Source organism: Galleria mellonella, unplaced genomic scaffold (assembly GCF_026898425.1).
Source record: "Galleria mellonella isolate WM207_F2 unplaced genomic scaffold, CSIRO_AGI_GalMel_v1 utg33, whole genome shotgun sequence".
NCBI classification, from domain to species: Eukaryota; Metazoa; Arthropoda; class Insecta; order Lepidoptera; family Pyralidae; genus Galleria; species Galleria mellonella.
Genome location: NW_026442079.1, coordinates 3,076,617 through 3,094,631, shown reverse-complemented (window position 1 = coordinate 3,094,631; position 18,015 = coordinate 3,076,617). Strand labels below are relative to the sequence as shown.

The 18,015-nt window shown below is 29.4% G+C and overlaps 1 protein-coding gene across 2 annotated transcripts; it reads right to left on the bottom strand.

Moving 5' to 3' along the window:
- Positions 1-847: 847 nt before the first annotated feature.
- LOC113517557 (proton-coupled folate transporter) lies at positions 848-14,199 on the bottom strand. Of its 2 annotated transcripts, none has more exons than XM_026902265.3 (9): positions 13,943-14,199; positions 8,442-8,639; positions 7,729-7,903; positions 6,718-6,903; positions 3,987-4,277; positions 3,556-3,710; positions 2,953-3,121; positions 2,047-2,206; positions 848-1,973 (listed from the first exon to the last, which is right to left on the bottom strand). In XM_026902265.3, exons 1-9 carry the CDS (start codon positions 13,976-13,978, stop codon positions 1,877-1,879), a joined length of 1,467 nt encoding a protein of 488 aa, XP_026758066.1. In that variant the 5' UTR covers positions 13,979-14,199; the 3' UTR covers positions 848-1,876. The 2 variants fall into 2 exon arrangements, with proteins under 2 accessions (XP_026758066.1, XP_052752477.1); XM_052896517.1 differs by lacking the exon at positions 13,943-14,199 and adding an exon at positions 8,769-8,896.
- Positions 14,200-18,015: the final 3,816 nt, after the last annotated feature.

Sequence of the window (18,015 nt, the reverse complement as noted above, 5' to 3'; positions counted from 1 at the left end):
GAGGTTTTGTGTAATTTTCTATGAATTCCATCAGCTTCGTTCAATAAGGACTTTTCGATTCGATTGTGTTTTTTTGTACCGAAAACCAATTTTACGCAATATTTTTCTAAGATATTTACGACTAGCTTTAAAGTTAATTTCTTCCCATAAAAGATTGAGTAACTTGGATATTGTTGGTATTTCTTTCTTCATGGTGTAACATTCATGAATTTTTTTTATGACACCAAGATCAAAGTCATCGATTTCAATCTTACCTTTTGTTCTTTCTCTTTTTTTCCCTGGAGTAGAAATTTTTTAACCGGTTGCATAGGCCTGTTTTTTATCAGGAAGTAATTTTCGAATGAACCGCTCACCAACACCTACAAGCAAGTAAAATAAATATTTATTATTACACATAAAATACTTTTTAGTAGGGAGAGAAGGGATTGTTAGTAACGACGCACCACCATTGTATACCCATAGCATAGGCGGATACATAATTCCATTATCACTCAATAAATCAAGGTAAATAAATCATTGTACTTAGCAACACTTACCTGTAGCAGCTGCTACTCGCTCATACAATTTTTCAAAAGGTATTACTGGCGTTTGGAGGTGTTTCTCTTCTTTCATAAAATTTTACACTTTTAAAATAATGCTCCTTGCGTCACTTGTTAATGCTTTCGGTATTATTTCTTCTAATATAACTACTGAACGACGACAAAAATACTACGCGACATAAACAACTATAAATTCGAAAGACGAATGACATTTCAAAATGGCGGCATTCGTTCCAGTTTTGGTCACCGGGTCAGATAAGTTTGTAGCACTGTAATAATTCTTATGTTCCTTTGTTTTTTATTCAATAAACAGCTTTCTATTTGTAAGCCAGTTCGAAATTTAAATAAAACCTTTTATTAGTTACCTCCTTGGTAACCATGTTTCGAAGTAAAAGGTCATTCCATTTTTAAATTACAGGACAGATATGAGTTTACATAGTAATTTATCTGGCCGCAAAATACGACAGATATGGATTTTCATACAACTTTTGCCGGCCGCTGCCCGCATGTATCTGGCCAGTACGGCAATTTTGATTTATCTCGAAGAAGATTGTCAAAATAATGCTCACATTTCCAAGCATGTTTGAGAAAAAAATAATTACTCTCAAAGAATTTACATCTATCTTACCCGTCGTTAAAAAAGCGTTTTAACCTAGATAGAGAACGCCAGGTTCTTTTCTTAATGTGTTTCCAATTTTGAGGAATAAATTTTAGGACCATGGGCAACCCGCTACTTTAATTTATTTACATTCTAATTATTAAAATACAGTAACAATACTATAGAAAAAGAAAGCAAGTAGAAACTAATGTCTTTTGTGACCGTACATAAGCCTACAATACTAATACTTAGAGCACACTTCTCCCCGCGAAACTATGCGAATCGCCGCGTGGAGGTCGACCTGACAGGGTATATTGCTAGTAATAAGACGACTAACTCACAACTAACAAACTCTTCTTCGCTTCCTAAATTAAAAGCTTTCGTTTTACATTACATAAGTAATTAGTTAAATGCAGTTTCAAAGCGACCTAGCCTACCTAGATATAATTATTTATAATATTCGCCATTTCCATAAAAAACAATACTACATCACATATCGTGTCTATATTTTAGAAATGTAGACCTATTAGTGATGTAATGAAATTATATTGAAAATATGAGATTTAGAATTTAATCCCCTGCATTTATTGAATGTATTAGACAAACTGAGAGCATCGCGTGGAGAGACGTGCTGTAGGGATACATTTATCAATTGTTGCACGACTACAAAAGAGATTTTCTACTCGTTTACTTTTGCTATATCCTTATCAACGAACAGATTTAATTTTTATATTTCGAGTTACGTAAGATCAGGAGTTTCTCTTTCCGCTATCTGTCTTTCTTCTTGATCTGCTAAGACTTCTATTTTTTTTCCTTTCAACATTATATCTATAATACTGAAAACAAAAAATAATTTTAATGTATGATATTTAATAATAAATAAAGCAGATTATTGTAACGCATACTTACACTGTCAATATAAACACAATGACTTGTGTGCTCATTGTGAGGTAAAATATGGAGTTGATATATTTTGTGTTGAGTGTAGCTTTATACAACTGAGAATAAATTACTGATGCAAACAGTGCTACTGCATTTTCCATAACCGACAAAAATGCATATGCTACCCCTGAAATTATAATTAGCATATATAATAAGTTGGAAGTCTCAACTGGCTTAGATTATATTTATACCAAAAGATGGAATATAAACTATCAAAATTGGTTTAAAATTCAACCAACCAAACGTCCCTTTAGTTGATTAAATATTAATAACATTTATCGTTTTTTAAATGAGTAAAATGAGCCATTTATTAGTATTGTAATTGTATTAAAAATTTCCCAGATGTTGTTAGTTTTTTTTTTTTTTTAAATTGAGATCTATCTATTGATATAATATACCTATTTTGTTTACAAATATATTAGCTTAATATATCCGCGACTTCATTCTCGTCACCGGAATGTATTTACTCACCTGTATCCGTCTCCATCCCATATGTAAAATTGTATATGAAATTTTATAGTTATTTAATCAATAAGCTGTGCCGTTAAGGCACTATAAAGTAACAAACAAACACTTTTACATTTATAATATTAGTAAATAAACTTCAGCAATTATGACATATTATTTGTCAATTGATTAAAATTATTTAGAACAGACTTGCTATAGACACATTTGCTGATTTATTTATTTATTTAGGTTCACCAACAATTGTTTCCACTAGATAGTGGAAATATTTATACAATTATGAAGCTTATAACTAAGTGTTAAATTTTTTTAGACAAACAGCATATATTGATACTAACAATTAGTACAGAGAAAAATAAATATATACAGCTTATATAATTATAAGCTGATATGGTTATAATGTTATACCTCGTTCCGCTGCGGGCAACACTTTAGAAGTCATAGAACGTATAAGAGGCGCTACGCAGGGTCCCAATGCAGCTATAGTAGCTCCCACATACATCAATTTGCCTGAAGTAGCATGAGCGTATGCCAAGTGTCCACATATATGAGCTGTTGCTCCAAGCATTATTATTACCTGCAATTTAATAATACTAATAAACTAACATAACAGAACACATTTAACAAATTTTAATATATTTGAATATATGTTTTTTCTAATTCATGTATAATATTAGAAGACGTACATTTATTACCTGCATTGGCTGTAGGTTAAACATGCACGTCAAGTGTATTCTCAATTTTCGAGGGAATAATAAAAGGGGGCGAAACAACGGAATAATTAAAACATAATTCGGAGCAAGAACTAATTACGTATAAGGAGAGACATCATAAAAAACACTGTGTAAGTAGTGTTGTCCATTTTATCAGTTTTCAATAAACGAACCGCCATTCTGTTTGCCACATATAATAATCATGGCGTCGTGAAACGTATTTTGCAGTCAGACTCGAAGTAAACAGCTTAAACTGCGCTAGTATAAAGTTACATGAGTATATTGAAATGTATATTACAGTGTCTCTCCACTTGAACAGTTTAGTCATAATCGGTATACCAAACAGCATAGCTAACACATATGCGGCGCTGAGGTAGGTGCGAAAGTTACTGAAGTTTGTTGCATCCCATTTGAATACTTTGGATGCGTACAAATACATCACAGGACGCTCATCTGAAATTATAGTACCATAGGATAGAGATAGGAAATGCAATGTATAGATATGTTATTAATAGACAGAGAGCTGTCTGCATGATTAGCTGACATATAGCTGTCAATTTTGAAATGAAGAATTTGAGATCTAAGTTTTCTGAAAGTATTAGAAGAACTATGTATATGTAAGTAATTAAAAAAAAATTATCTTAAGGCAGTAGAACTTTTCTATTTTTACGTAATATATTTTTATATTCAATTAATTTAATTCAATAGGTACTATAGATATATATTTACCTCTTTGAAATGTATAGAAGGCCATAGAAAGTAAAAGAAACCACAAATATAGCCTTCTGTTATTATGCCTTTTCTTGGTTAAAGTTATTAACGTTTGTTTGATGTTGTTAAAATCAAAGAAATCTTTTACAATATTTTTTACATTAGCTTCTCTAAGAGATTTTTGCTCGGGCCTCGTCTGCCATTCCAAGAAAAATAAACAATACAATGTCGCGCAAACCATGAGACTAGTGTTGATAGCAAACATAACAGTAAATGATCGATTGACCACATACTTGTACAGAAGATTTCCTGAAATGACATAATATTGATTTTATAACAAGTACAATGAGATATTTTACTGAATAAGTGTTATTTTATATATGAATGATTAATCGATTCGAATTTTTACATTGTTTCATTTATGTTGCATTTGCTTACACGTATTAATGGTAACAGATTTAAGCGAAATAATTCTAATCAACTAACTACAGTGAGTGTAGAAAGTATTCGTACACCTAGGGTTGTAATAAAAAAAGTACGAATTTGATAGACTTTCTTTTATTTATCTAATTTAAATCAATACTATTAAATATTTTAACATTCCCGCACTTTGTTTATGATAATTTTTGTTTTTTAATAAAAAAAATTATACAACATAAAAATATTTTTACGTTAACTAAGCAAATAATGACAAACAAAAAGTATTCGTACACTTATAAAATTTGTAAGTAAATGAATATTAAAAAAATATTAATACTTTGTTGGACCACCGTTAGCATTGATGATAGCTTGGAGTCTCTGCGGCATCAAATCAACTAGTTTGAAAATATAAGAAGACTGTATCAATGCCCATTCTTCGCGAAGCGCAATTTTTAGTGTTTCTTTACTCGAAATTGGTCGATTTCGAATTTTATTATCGAAATAATCCCACACATGCTCTGTAATATTAATATCAGGTGATTGAGGAGGAATCTCTAGGTATTTTGGAGCGTTAAACAGGATCCATGCTTTAGTATTCCATGCTTTATGTTTAGGGTCATTATCTTGTAAAAATATCCAATTATTGTTAAAACCCATTTGAGGGGCACTAGAGAGAAGATTCTCTTTTAAAATATTAATATACGTTTTGTGATCCCTAATTCCATCAATAAATGCAAGTTTTCCCACCCCAAAAGCACTCATGCAACCCCATACAAATACTGACCCACCACCGTGTTTTACCGTTGGACATAAATTTTCTTTCTTATATTCCATATTAGGTTTTCTCCATACCATATGATGTCCATCCGATTTGAAAATATTATATTTCGATTCATCTGAGTAAATAACAGTTTGCCAAAAATGATTTTTTTCATTAATATATTTTTTTGCGAATTTTAATCCTTTTTTCTATTAATATCATTTACCCAATATTTTTTACGCGCAGTTCTTCCATGATAATCGTTACTACGTAATACGTTCCGAACGGTACTGACAGAAATATGGCAATCATTGATATTATTAATTTCTTGTAACACTCGAGGGGCACTAATTTTTGGATTTTTTTTTACACAATTTAAAATTTTCCGATCCAATCGAGGCGTGATTTTTGATGGACGCCCCACCTCTGGGTATGTTTTTTAGTGTTTTAGTAATAGAAAACCGATCAATTACAGTCTGTACGGTTGAACGTGGTCTATTGACAAATTTTGCAATTTCACATAATGATTTGCATTGATTATGCAAATTAATAATTATTTTTCTCTCTTCTTCACTCGTTTCTTTTGCTTTACGACCCATTTTTTTAACTAAACACGTCTATACTTGTCACGAGTGCAACTAAAACGTCTAATATCTATACCTACGTATTAAAAATGACTTTGGCATTGTAAGCATATGAAAAATTCGATTGAATAAATGATTTATACAGAATTTCATTTAAAAAAGAATGAATGTACGAATACTTTTTGTTTGTCATTATTTGCTTAGTTAACGTAAAAATATTTTTATGTTGTATAATTTTTTTTTTAAAAAAACAAAAATTATCATAAACAAAGTGCGGGAATGTTAAACTATTTAACAGTATTGATTTAAATTAAATAAATAGAGGAAAGTCTATCAAATTCGTATTTTTTTTATTATAACCCTAGGTGTACGAATACTTTTTACACTCACTGTAAATACGATCAGATAACGACGAATTGAGATCTACACTCCAGCAGCTTATTCTACAAATATATTTTACAAAACCAAATGCAAGGAAATACATATAGCTATGTTTAATAAAACTGGTGTGTAATAACAGTATATATTAATAAATATACAATAAAACATAGAGATGGCTAATTTCTACTATAAACACTAGTATAAAAAGGTTAACTTAAAAAAAAAATCTTAATTCATCCGTATATCTTTCGTCCAATGTTATATACATTGTACAATGGGAACACGGAGTATTATTTTAAGTACACAAACAAAAGTCACAAATATCACATTGTGCATATCGAGACATTAATAGTGCTAATATTCTTTTGTATTTATCTATCCAACCAAATTATAATGACACATAAAAAAGAAATAAGCTATACAAAAAAATATGATAAGAGTAATAGTAGCCAAAACAATACTTTTAGATTTTTGTCTGTTTGTATATTTGTTCTAGTTTTCAGTTAGGATTCTGTAGGTGTACCTTTAAACCTACGTCAAAAATGCAAAATGTTCGCGTTCGAAGGTGCTAGTAAAAGTTAGTTAAAATATAAAAAATCCTTACCAATAGCAACACCTGTAGGCATAGTGCTTAGGTAAACGACGTCCAATATGCCCACTCTAAGTGTTCTATTTTTCACCGAAGTGACATCAGCGAGGTATGAAAAACATCCAGCAAATATTGCTAAATCAGCACCTGTAAGTGCACTCGGGAATGCTGCTGTGTAAATAACGTATTCCACCGGCCATGCTGAAATTTTAATAGTATAATATTAATTATAACTAATTTTTGTAATAAAAAGTAATACAGGACATAAGAAATGATGCACAATACTTATTAATAGTTTGGATGTTTTATCGGCGTATAGTTTTAATAGAATTAATGAAAAATAAACGATGTTTGATTGAAATATATATATATATATATATATAATTCCCGTTTACTCAAATACAAATTAGATAAAATTTATGATTTATTAGAATACAAATTTATTTAAGCAGAAAAATCGACATAACTAGAAATAAATAAATAATTCGAAAACGGTCCAATGAATAAGTACAATTGATTGAAACTTCTAATACTGTTTTATTACGTATATCTAAAAGAAAGCTGAGATGATTTAAAAACTCCCTGAATCAGAATAAAGACAAATATTTTGTGAACAGGCTCTTTATTTATAAAAAAAAAAATACAAGAAGTTTTCACAGACTTTATCCACGAATCCACAAAAGTTGTACATCAGAATTGACCCTTTTGCTCGTATATATAAAAAGGAACATGACATAATAAAAAAAGTAGAAAAAGACACTGGTAAAATTCCTCTAATTACAGGGTACGAAGTAAGCTCCGGTATCCTCTATTTAGACACTACACCTTTTAGAAATAGAAACACATGAAGAGTACGTGAATAGCATAATGGGCATTAGAGAATACAACGTGATATCCACGGTGCAGTTCATGTCTACAGGCGACGGTTACCAATTTCCATCAGATTGGTCGATAGCTAATTTGCTAAGTATTTATCATCTTTTTATTATAAAAAATGTCAAAATACGTAAAATTATGTACACTTACCTTTTAATGCATTTAGCGTTATAGTAGCTGAAAAATATAGTTTACCAACTAATCCCGCTAGCAAAATAAACTTTCGACCACGTTTATCGCTGTATGAGCCCAAAAAAAATGCGAGTATTAGAGGTACCACATGACTGGCTATACCATTCCATTGGTGAAATGTTGAAACTGTTACCTGTGAATAAAGCAAATATATATAACGTGTAGGTATGTACTGAAATATTAGTCGAATTTATAATAAAACCTAGGTGTATGTTAATCAGATAATTGTAGTCTAATCTGTGTATTGAATTTAATTAAAATCCTAGTTCGCGCATGAGTAGATTAAACGTAAGGGTTTATACCAGTCGTAACTCCAAACGAAAGGTCTGATTTTTAAAATTTAAATAGAATTTTACATGAATATAATCAACCTTGATTATGATACTATTTAGTTGGATAAGGATTAATACTTTGTTTCTACTCATATTTTGATTGACAAATTTGATCAAAAAACGATTATTGTGACTTAATTATAATAGTTATGTATATAACTTTATATATAATAATTATGTATGTAATTCGCTGATGATAGCTTTTCATAGTTGAAAAAATTTTCAAAATCGCCTAAGTAGTTTTTGATTTATTTCATTACAAACAAATTAACGTACAAAAAAGTCAAATTTTTCCTCTTTACATTAATAGTTTAGATTTATATATTTACTAGTACATACCTGAACTTCTCGATTTACCTCTTCGTTATTGCTTATATTGTAACAGATTTCACTGCTATATCCATGGTTTACAGTACAGGCTTGATATACATAGAAAGTTTGTTCTATTACTGATGTGATCATATAGGCCATCATATATAGAAACATTGGAGGTTCCACCGTTATGTATTTGTACCATGGCGCTTTTTCCTTTATACACTGAAATGTAATATTGATACTTATAATTATGCTTCTTATAACTTCGAATAATTATAGCTTTTTGATACTGATAAATATAAAGCGACATGACATTGCCGCGCGTCGAAGCGGATACTCAAGCATACTAACGTAGGAATCCGACATCATTTACACATTTATTTAGAATCGTACAGATATGTATTAAATACTGCGAGATATAGATAATTATGATTTAGTTCTTCCATTAAACTGAGTATCCAATATGTTCCGACGCGCGTCATTTGTTATAAATCCTAATTAGGCGGATTGCGTAATAGGTAACATAAATTATTATAGGTATGTGAGAGAAGGACATCTATAACAAATTGCTAGGCCCCAATTAAATTCATTAATATGAATCAGCTATATATATATATATAACAAGATAATGACTTATTTACATTAACTATCATTAAGTTATTAAAAAGTTTAAAGAAAATATCATATACTAATAAAGCATGTATTGTATAATTAAAGATAAAGATTATTAAGAAAGAAGATTGTATTCCACAAAAAAAAATGAATTTTATTGTGACAAAACCACTTATTTTCATTAAATAATAAACTACTAATTTTGACGAATTTTCTAAGATAATAGAATTTTCCAAATCGGTTTAGAACTGACGAAATTATGAGGTAATAAACATGAAAATCCAACCGAATCGAGAAGCTCTTTCTTTTTAAAGTTTGTTGAGGTGAGTGTATTTTCTTAAATACCTATCTTATTTTCTTGTCAGGTTATAAAAAGTATAGCTTAGTTATAGTATAGTGTTATATTAGTTGCAATCATATGATTGCAACTAATATAACATATTATAATTAAAAAAAAAAAAACCTGTATTGTGCCAATAACAGTATTTTACTAATATAATATAATATTTATTAAATCCAAAAATACATGTTTCAATTTTACATTTGTTCTCAAAACTTCACTCTAGGATTCCCTGTGTCGTGAAGTCTTGGGCTGTCTTCTACTTACAAAACTTATTAACTAATATATAAACTTTAGATACGCAGCAGTACATATTTACATATAAATATAATGGTAATACATAAAAAACTTAAAGGAACATATAACATCGGTAAGTACCTTATTTTAATTACCGATCTGTTACTTATTATATGCTCAGTTGCATTGTAGTCGAGTTCTTTCAACCAATGTTTGACCCCGTTTTTACAGTGGTATCTAGTCACATCACATATTTTACAGTGATCGTTTACAATGCTGTATAAGAAAAGTCCGGTGAACGAGTAAGACCTTTGAGCAATTTTTGTGCGCATCTTAGGAGTGATCTATTTGTTTCGCCTTTGTGGACGATTTTGTGTGGAGATATTTGCAAGAGCTGTATTATGAAAACGTAGCACATTGCATAGTACATAAAGTTGCCGGACTCTTAGCATTTCTGTTTCTTTATATAGAGCATCAGTAGGATATCTGTATTCTGTATTGAAAGCAGTTTTTAAGATTAACCTTTGTGCTCGTTCCAGCTTTATAAGAAGTCTTGGGAATAGATCCCCAAGCTACTATGCAGTATGTCAAGATAGGTTCACAAAGTGTGGAATAAACCATTTTTATTGCGACAAGGTCAGCAACTTTCTTTAGCCTTTTGAAGATAATATTGAGCTTACAAATCCGGGCACATAAAGATTTAATTTGTTCTTTCCAGTTCAATGTGTGTTAAATTACTCCTCCGAGGTATCTTGTTGTAGACACTTTTTCGATGTTTGAACAGTCACATGTTGTGCTAATTGATGTATTGCAAGTGAATCTGTAATGTCTGGTAATTTCGTGGACTTATACTTTGTTTAAATATAATAAAATTGTAACTAGATGATGTCTGTACATAGGAGATATTTAAGGGAAATTAATATAAGGGGTCTTAATAAGAGCAACAAAAGCAAAAGAATAGTTAAAAAAAAAAGTCTGTCTGTATATTTGTTTCAGCATCATACAAAAAATAATTAATGAAATTGAATACGGTTTTCACAGTTGTATTCCTAAAGGTCTGACTTAAAAACTGGTATGTTTTATCTTGATATGCTATTCAAAAGTGGTTTATTTCATTGATTGTTCCATTTCTGAAATCCACGTGTCGGAAGTAGCAAGCAAAAATCTAGTTTTAAATAAAGTAGAAATTAAATCAATTTTCAAAACCATACTATTTGTAAAATTAAACAATTTCAATATTTTTAGGTTTTTTTTTTTGTGTTTGTTTATCTTTTTTTTTATATTATTTTAAGGGCTTTATCTTGTATAATCAGAATTAAGGAAATCATAAAGTATATAGCTTGTTCCCTCCTGTATAAATTCGTGCACAATATCTTTACTATTTGGATAAACAAATTTGTATTTATTTTGAAATATGTGTTCCTTATATAATATAAGTAAGCATTAAAAATTAACTTAAATTCCCATGGGAATAGGAATTAAATGGTTTTATGTGAAGTTGTGACTAACATCTAGCATAATAGGCAAGTACGTAATGTTACATCACACATAAGTCACAGATAGAGAAGAATATGTCACAACTTAATTTTGATAAGTATTCCCATTTGTTTGAAAGGTCATCAATAGATCTGAGATAAGCTGAAGTTATTATGACATTACCCATTATTTTATTATCTATGAATACTTAGGTAATAAAGTATAAGTTATTATTATGATATGAATACATGCCTATGGATTTATTGACACCTTGATATTTTTTTACAAATATTTAAATATGTTGTAGTCTTTTAAATTTTTATATGCTATTTATTGTCTATAAAATAAGCGCATATTGGAGATCGTTATATAAACGGTGGGTCAACATCAGCAATGAACTGTAGATTATTATTTCTTCTTTGAATCACTATTTGTAGTGTAGCTGTACGGTCGCCAACCATGATTCCAGCAACGTCGTCAACAACAGGTGCGTTAAATGCTCTTCAGCTGGTGTTCTATCAGTATTGATGACAATAGCGTGGTTGTCACTTTGTAGCTTGGGCATGTGTGATTTTAATAATTTAAACAATTCATTGTACCCATTTAACAGAGCGTCCAGCTCGCTGACGATGCTCCTGGCAAAAAGTGAATTGAGGTTATAGTAGTCGTAACGTGAATCCACGCGATTGGCAAGTGTGCGTTCGGAGTCCTCGCCACCCATAAAGTAAAAATTTATGAGATTCGCTTGGCCATTAGCAGCAATGAGCCCACTTTGTGATAAACTTGGTCTTTGATTTGGAACGTGTAATTAAAATTTTGGCCGTTTGCAGCAATATTTTGAATTATTTATTGCTCCAAAATATGTTATTTGGTAATATGATTTAAATGTGCGAATTGACTTTAGGTACAGGATAGAATCTGGATCCGTAAGCCATAAGATAGAATCTGATAAGTAAGCCATGCAATGGTTTAGATGGTGTTTCAACATGAGACTTGCTTTGAAATGTTAAAATGATATGATGACGTATATATAACAGTCACTGCTACAACTAAGACACAAATAAAATAAATGGACGAAAACTGTATTGAAAATAAAAGAAAGGAGGCCGGCTTTGTTGATGTAACTGATCGATTGGTAATTGATCAGTTATCGACTGGTGAGGGTTGACAGTTAATTTAAATCGAGAAAAAAGATATACTATAAACTATACATAAAAATTTCTTGTACTACTTCCATCTTGCAATCCTTTTTCGAAATATAAAAATCGCTATTAAAAAACAGGGGTTTATCGTAAAAGGGTGAAAATTTGAAGCTGTATGTATTTTTTAATGCTTAGTCATAATAAAAAAAAATAAATGTCAAAAAAATTAAAAAAAAAAATTTAAGGGTGGGTCACTATTATCATTGAAGGGTATGAAAAATAGATGTTAGCCAATTCTCAGACCTACCCAATATGCAAACAAAATTTCATAAATATCAGTAAAGCTGTTTCGGAGGAGTATAGTAACAAACACCGCAACATGAGAATTTTATATATTAGATAGTTTGCTGCAAACATTTATCTATTTAAAAGCTATATTATAGAACAATTAAAAATATTTTTTTACAAAAATTGTTAGTAAAACATAACTAATTTAACCCAATACAGTTCTGAGTGTTCATACATTAAAATTATAAAAAGTAAATGATATTTTTGTATCTTTGCAATTCCAATCTATATACATTCAAAACTGTTATGTGAACACATTTACAAAAAATGCACACTAGTATAACTATTAACTTATTTCAATAAAAAAAAAATTCAATCAATTAAATTTGTAGTAATACAAATAAAAAAAAATTTTGATTTGTATTACTACTGAATGTTGACTGCAAACTGTCTTATGATTAGGTCAGTTATTTATTTGTTTACATTTTTACCAAGTTCTATTAAAATAGACTGCATAAAGATAGACTATTAAACTATAAATTTCACTTACTAGAAAGTATTGTTTGATTAATGAGATATAGAACCAAGAAAAGCTCAAAGATTAGGCTAGTGAAGATTAAGCTAAAAATTTTATATTATTAGAAAAACACTTGTACTCTTCCATAAATTGTTACAATAAATATCTGACCGATGTCACCATTTAATACATTTTCAAAGGTTTATTTTACATTTTAATACATATACAATACACTTCATGGATGAGTGAAAATGTTTTTTTAATAATATCAATAGCATGTACAAAATTCTATCAATTCTACATTTATTACTATTAACATAGTAAAGAGCAAAAACCTACTAACCTAACCTTTATTCTTAGATTATATAGATAAAGTGTCTCTATAGAAATGCTTCGAGAAAAACGGATCAACTTTTCATACAATTTTTGTGATAAACCTTTACAACTTCTATATTTATTTTGTCTTATAAATTCTGCATCTTTTTAATGCACAAATACTCATTTTTTCTGTATTAAATAATATGTCAGGATATATTTTATGCATAAATATATAGAATACTGATTAAAAAAACAACTTGACAAAAATTTAACCCGTTATTGAGGGTCGATGCTCTATCTATATAAGCCTCTTAAAACATGACCAAGTAATAAAGTTTTTAAAAATATTATTTTATGAAATTTAATGACAGGAAGACCATATATTGATGTACTTCCCTGCCTATACATTTGTTCTTAACTTATAAGGTTTATAAAAAATAGTACAAAAAGTAGTTTGTTTTTTTTTTTCAATTTTAGACATAGTTATATAAATGAAGTCAAATAAATAAAAAATAGCATAAGTGATATGCTTACTAAGCAAAAACAGATAAAAAAGATGATTACATATTTACTTAATACTGTAAATAATACTAACCGCATTAAAATCTTCGTCATTACTTTTTGAATCCATTTAGGTTATTGTCACTAAACTAATATTAAATGATATGTACGTATTTTTCAGCTTCAGTCAATGAGACTCTTTATGAAAATCACAAAATAAATAAAATAATACAGTAACAACAGTACTTAGCAAATGAGCGATAGAATTATATAAACAACGAGAAAAGACGAAGATATCACCGGTTATAATCATAAGAAGCTGTAGTTTGGCAATCGCGCCATTGAATTCGTGTCGTCACTTAATCATTTCGGAAAAATAAACGTTTGTAAGAATTCTATGCAACCATTTCATTCAATCTATAATTTTGCGTTATCAAGTATAGGTCTGACACCATTTCTTACAATATCGATATTTACATGTCTACAGACACATATTATAAATGTTTGATTTAGTGATGTGACTTGGTTAAAAATGTGTTTTTTTTTTCTTACTTAACAAAACAAATTAAGAGGAAAGATAGTCTTTATTTTATTTAAGTTTTTACCACGAAAAAAATATCCTGTCAGCGGACTTCTTGGCCGTCTCCAAGACTTTGGATTTAGCTGGTACGGGTTCCTCGCGTTCCAAACGTGTCATGAAGAAGTAAGCTGTTGTGCAGATTATTATGATGGTTTTGGTGGCAATATTCTTGTTGTGGGTATATTATAATTCCTTTTTTTTACAAACTTATATAAGGTAAATGATTCATCAATTATTGTAATCTTCAAGGGGTATGTTAAAAAATTTAATAAAAATTCTCATTATAATATAACATTTATAATTTTCAAAATTTTGTTTTCGTTTGTTTACTTTGACAACTTATTCACAATAACTGATATGACAGACTAGATTGACAGTTCCTCAACATAGTCAAATATAATCATACTATTGTTGGGGGCTCGAATGTAGCAAGTTTATATCTATTTAGCTATCTAAATAAGTTTGGTTGTCCTCACGCTGTATTCTTCTTTATCTACAATTATTATTATATTTGCTAATTTAATGTTGATTTATTTTCTCGACGTGCACGATCGCGGCTAACGGCGATACCTCAGCGGAGTCCTAACTCGACGCCGAGTACGAACAAGCGCGTGCGCATGGCGAGCTATTGTACGAGCGTCTGTTTTCTCCTGAAGCGAGTGGCGTTCGGTTTTGTTGTTAGGGATGGGAACGCGGTCGCTAGGGGTGGGATCAACCTAAAATTCACATGCACGAAATCTTGGGCAAAAGGTAGTTAAATACAAAAAATATATCTGTAGATATGGTAAAGAAGTGTCTTATTGAAGATATTTTAAAATAGTAAATAACTATGTACAAATCTGATTTTCATATACATAATGACATTTATTACGGTAAAGTTCCATTCAAGATCTACCAATTGTCGAATATAAGATTTTTTCTTTGGAATATCCGCGGAGAAGGTAACAGATATCTAGCACATCACTAGTTTGAATAACACAATAATTATTTGTTTTGTGAATCGTTGCCTCAGATGGTTGCATAAATTTATGATCCAATTAATATAAAAGTAAAGTGGAGTCTTAGTAATGTATTAACTACTTGCTCCGAATGACAAATATAGTGATGTGTCAGTACAAGACTTTATTAATATATATTTAGATTGCTTCTTATTATTTACTAGTTTATACACGTGATCGGATTATGATTACTGACTGGGATATAAAGTAGCTTATAGTCTTCTCCATCCTTTATAATACGTGCATACAATTTTTTATAGTGATAAGTTAAAGCGTTAAACAAACTCACTTCCATGTATAATTCTTACTAATATTATAAAATATTAGTAAGAATTATAACAAAATAATTTGTTAAATGATTATAAATTTGCAAATCCCCAATTTAAATGAATACAACGGAAAGTATATAAGCGTCACTTCTATTCAGATTATTTATTTTTATAACCTGTAATAAGATTGGTGTCCACATCAACAAAATAAAAGTACCGGTCGGGTTTCTTAATTTTTCTTATCTAACATCTTTGGATACTACAAACTAGCGATGTGCGGCTTTATTAATCCGACTGAAAATTAATCGACTGAGCAAAACATTCAAATTATTCAAACGAGTTTGAAATAATTCTACTACTAATTTTATTTATCCGACTACTAAATTAATTTATTAGTAGTCGTTGATGTACCAGTCGATACGATCGTTACATTTCTTGTTTTTCGGGCAGGAGTATTGCTAATTTAAATGTAATAAATTGCAATTTTTCCGTCATCATTTTTACCTATAGTGGTAATGGATGCAGTGAATGGACTTGGGTAGTAACAGACACCGGGAAAAGACTATCTTGTAATTAGTTACTAATTATTAAATTTATTCGAATACGGAAATTAGTAGATAGCTAATTTTGTAGTCGGATTATAAAATTAGTAATTATTAATTATTCGAGTACAAAATCTTTCTGATTTGGGTATCGCTACTAAACGTCCATTTTACATATCACTAGTAGGCAATGAGTTTCTGTGTGTGTGTTTCTCTCCACCTCTCTCTTTTCTCTCTCTCTCTCTCTTTTTGTGTGTGTGTTTGTGTTTGCGCGTGTGTATTATTTTTTGTTTTTTTTTTCTCTAGAAAATTGTACATTTTCCTGTGAAGTTTATCTGAATTACACAAGAAAATTAACAATTTACTAATAAATATTATTAACATGCACATAGAAAATTGAGATCGGTCTTTAAAACTGAATTTCATATGGATCGATCTTGGATCGTTCGTATCAAATTACGACTATGCCAATAATATAACAATATACAACTTAGATTATAGTATACAAGTATTTATCGCTTTTTAGTGAGTTCTGTTTTTGCTTTTATTTCATATTTCTTTAAGTCGGATTAATTTTTAAAAAAGTTTGTTTATCTTGTTTCAAATCTCGTTAATGTAATAAAATTATAATTAGACGATGTCAGTACGTGGGAGATATTTAAGAGGATAGCTACAATAAAACAACATTTTTTAGAAATTAATTCTGTCAGTTTGTCTGTATATTTGTGCCATTACCTCGCAAAAATTACTACAATAAATTGGTTGTGGTTTCTACAGTTATGTTCCAGAAGATCTAATTTAAAATCTAGTATATATTTTTGGTACTTTATCTAGAAATGGTTTATTTTATTGAATTTCCTATTTCTAAAATTCACGCAACGCAAATTTATATTTCCTTCAAACTCATAACCCAACAAAAAACAAATCGAGATCGGTTTGGTATTACATTACAATATATGTGTTTTATTCCTTGCATGGTTTCCCTTTTATTTTAGAAATATATTATTATTGGTATAAACTAGTGATAATAATAACACTAAATGAATTTGAATATACCTACTTAATTATTTTCTTGCACATGTTCAGGTACCTATTAAATGAATCACATCTTATGAACAGTTAGGAGACCATTAGTTATTATTTCTAATAATCTTTGTTGCCTCAGAATTATTTACTTTTTGGACCGAAATGCATAAAATTACTACTTTTGAAATATTATCGCTACTAAAAATTTAATTTTCATAGAACAGGATATTTAATCAGTATGAGGATGGAGCAATTGATAGGTATATAATTATATATAATAATAATTGGTTATTTAACTTTTATTTATTATATATACAACAAATTACAAATATCTAATATTAACTGTACACATTTTTCACACAATAAATAATATAAGTACAATTTTCATTAAATATTTAAACCAGTCTTTTAAAACCTTATTAACATAAGTAGTACTTATTATAATATAATGGTATGAAAGATCTAACAATTATTAAAGTACACTATATTTTAGCAGTACCTAAGTATATAAAAAAGTAAGTAATCATAATTTAACTATTTTCTAGGTTTAACTGGAATTCATTGACCGCTTCGTTTCTCATCATAACTCTCTGAATCAGATCTGTAGGTATGTATAGAGTTCTTCTACGTTTGTATATCTTTTTATAGTAACATTTAGCATTATTAAACTATTCTTACGAGATAAACTACGTAGCAAGAACCCTATTTAGGGTATCGTTTTTCGGACAACATTACCCGTTAATGAAAATAGC

What these genes read in the sequence shown, in the direction of transcription:
- LOC113517557 (XM_026902265.3), bottom strand. Translation starts at nt 13,978, where the DNA reads ATGGATTCAAAAAGTAATGACGAAGATTTTAATGCG. An exon ending in AGGTAAATCGAGAAGTTCAG is followed by an intron (nt 7,904 to 8,441) that starts GTATGTACTAGT and finishes CTTTATTCACAG; the next exon opens with GTAACAGTTTCAACATTTCA. An exon ending in CTTCTATACATTTCAAAGAG is followed by an intron (nt 3,711 to 3,986) that starts GTAAATATATAT and finishes CTATAATTTCAG; the next exon opens with ATGAGCGTCCTGTGATGTAT.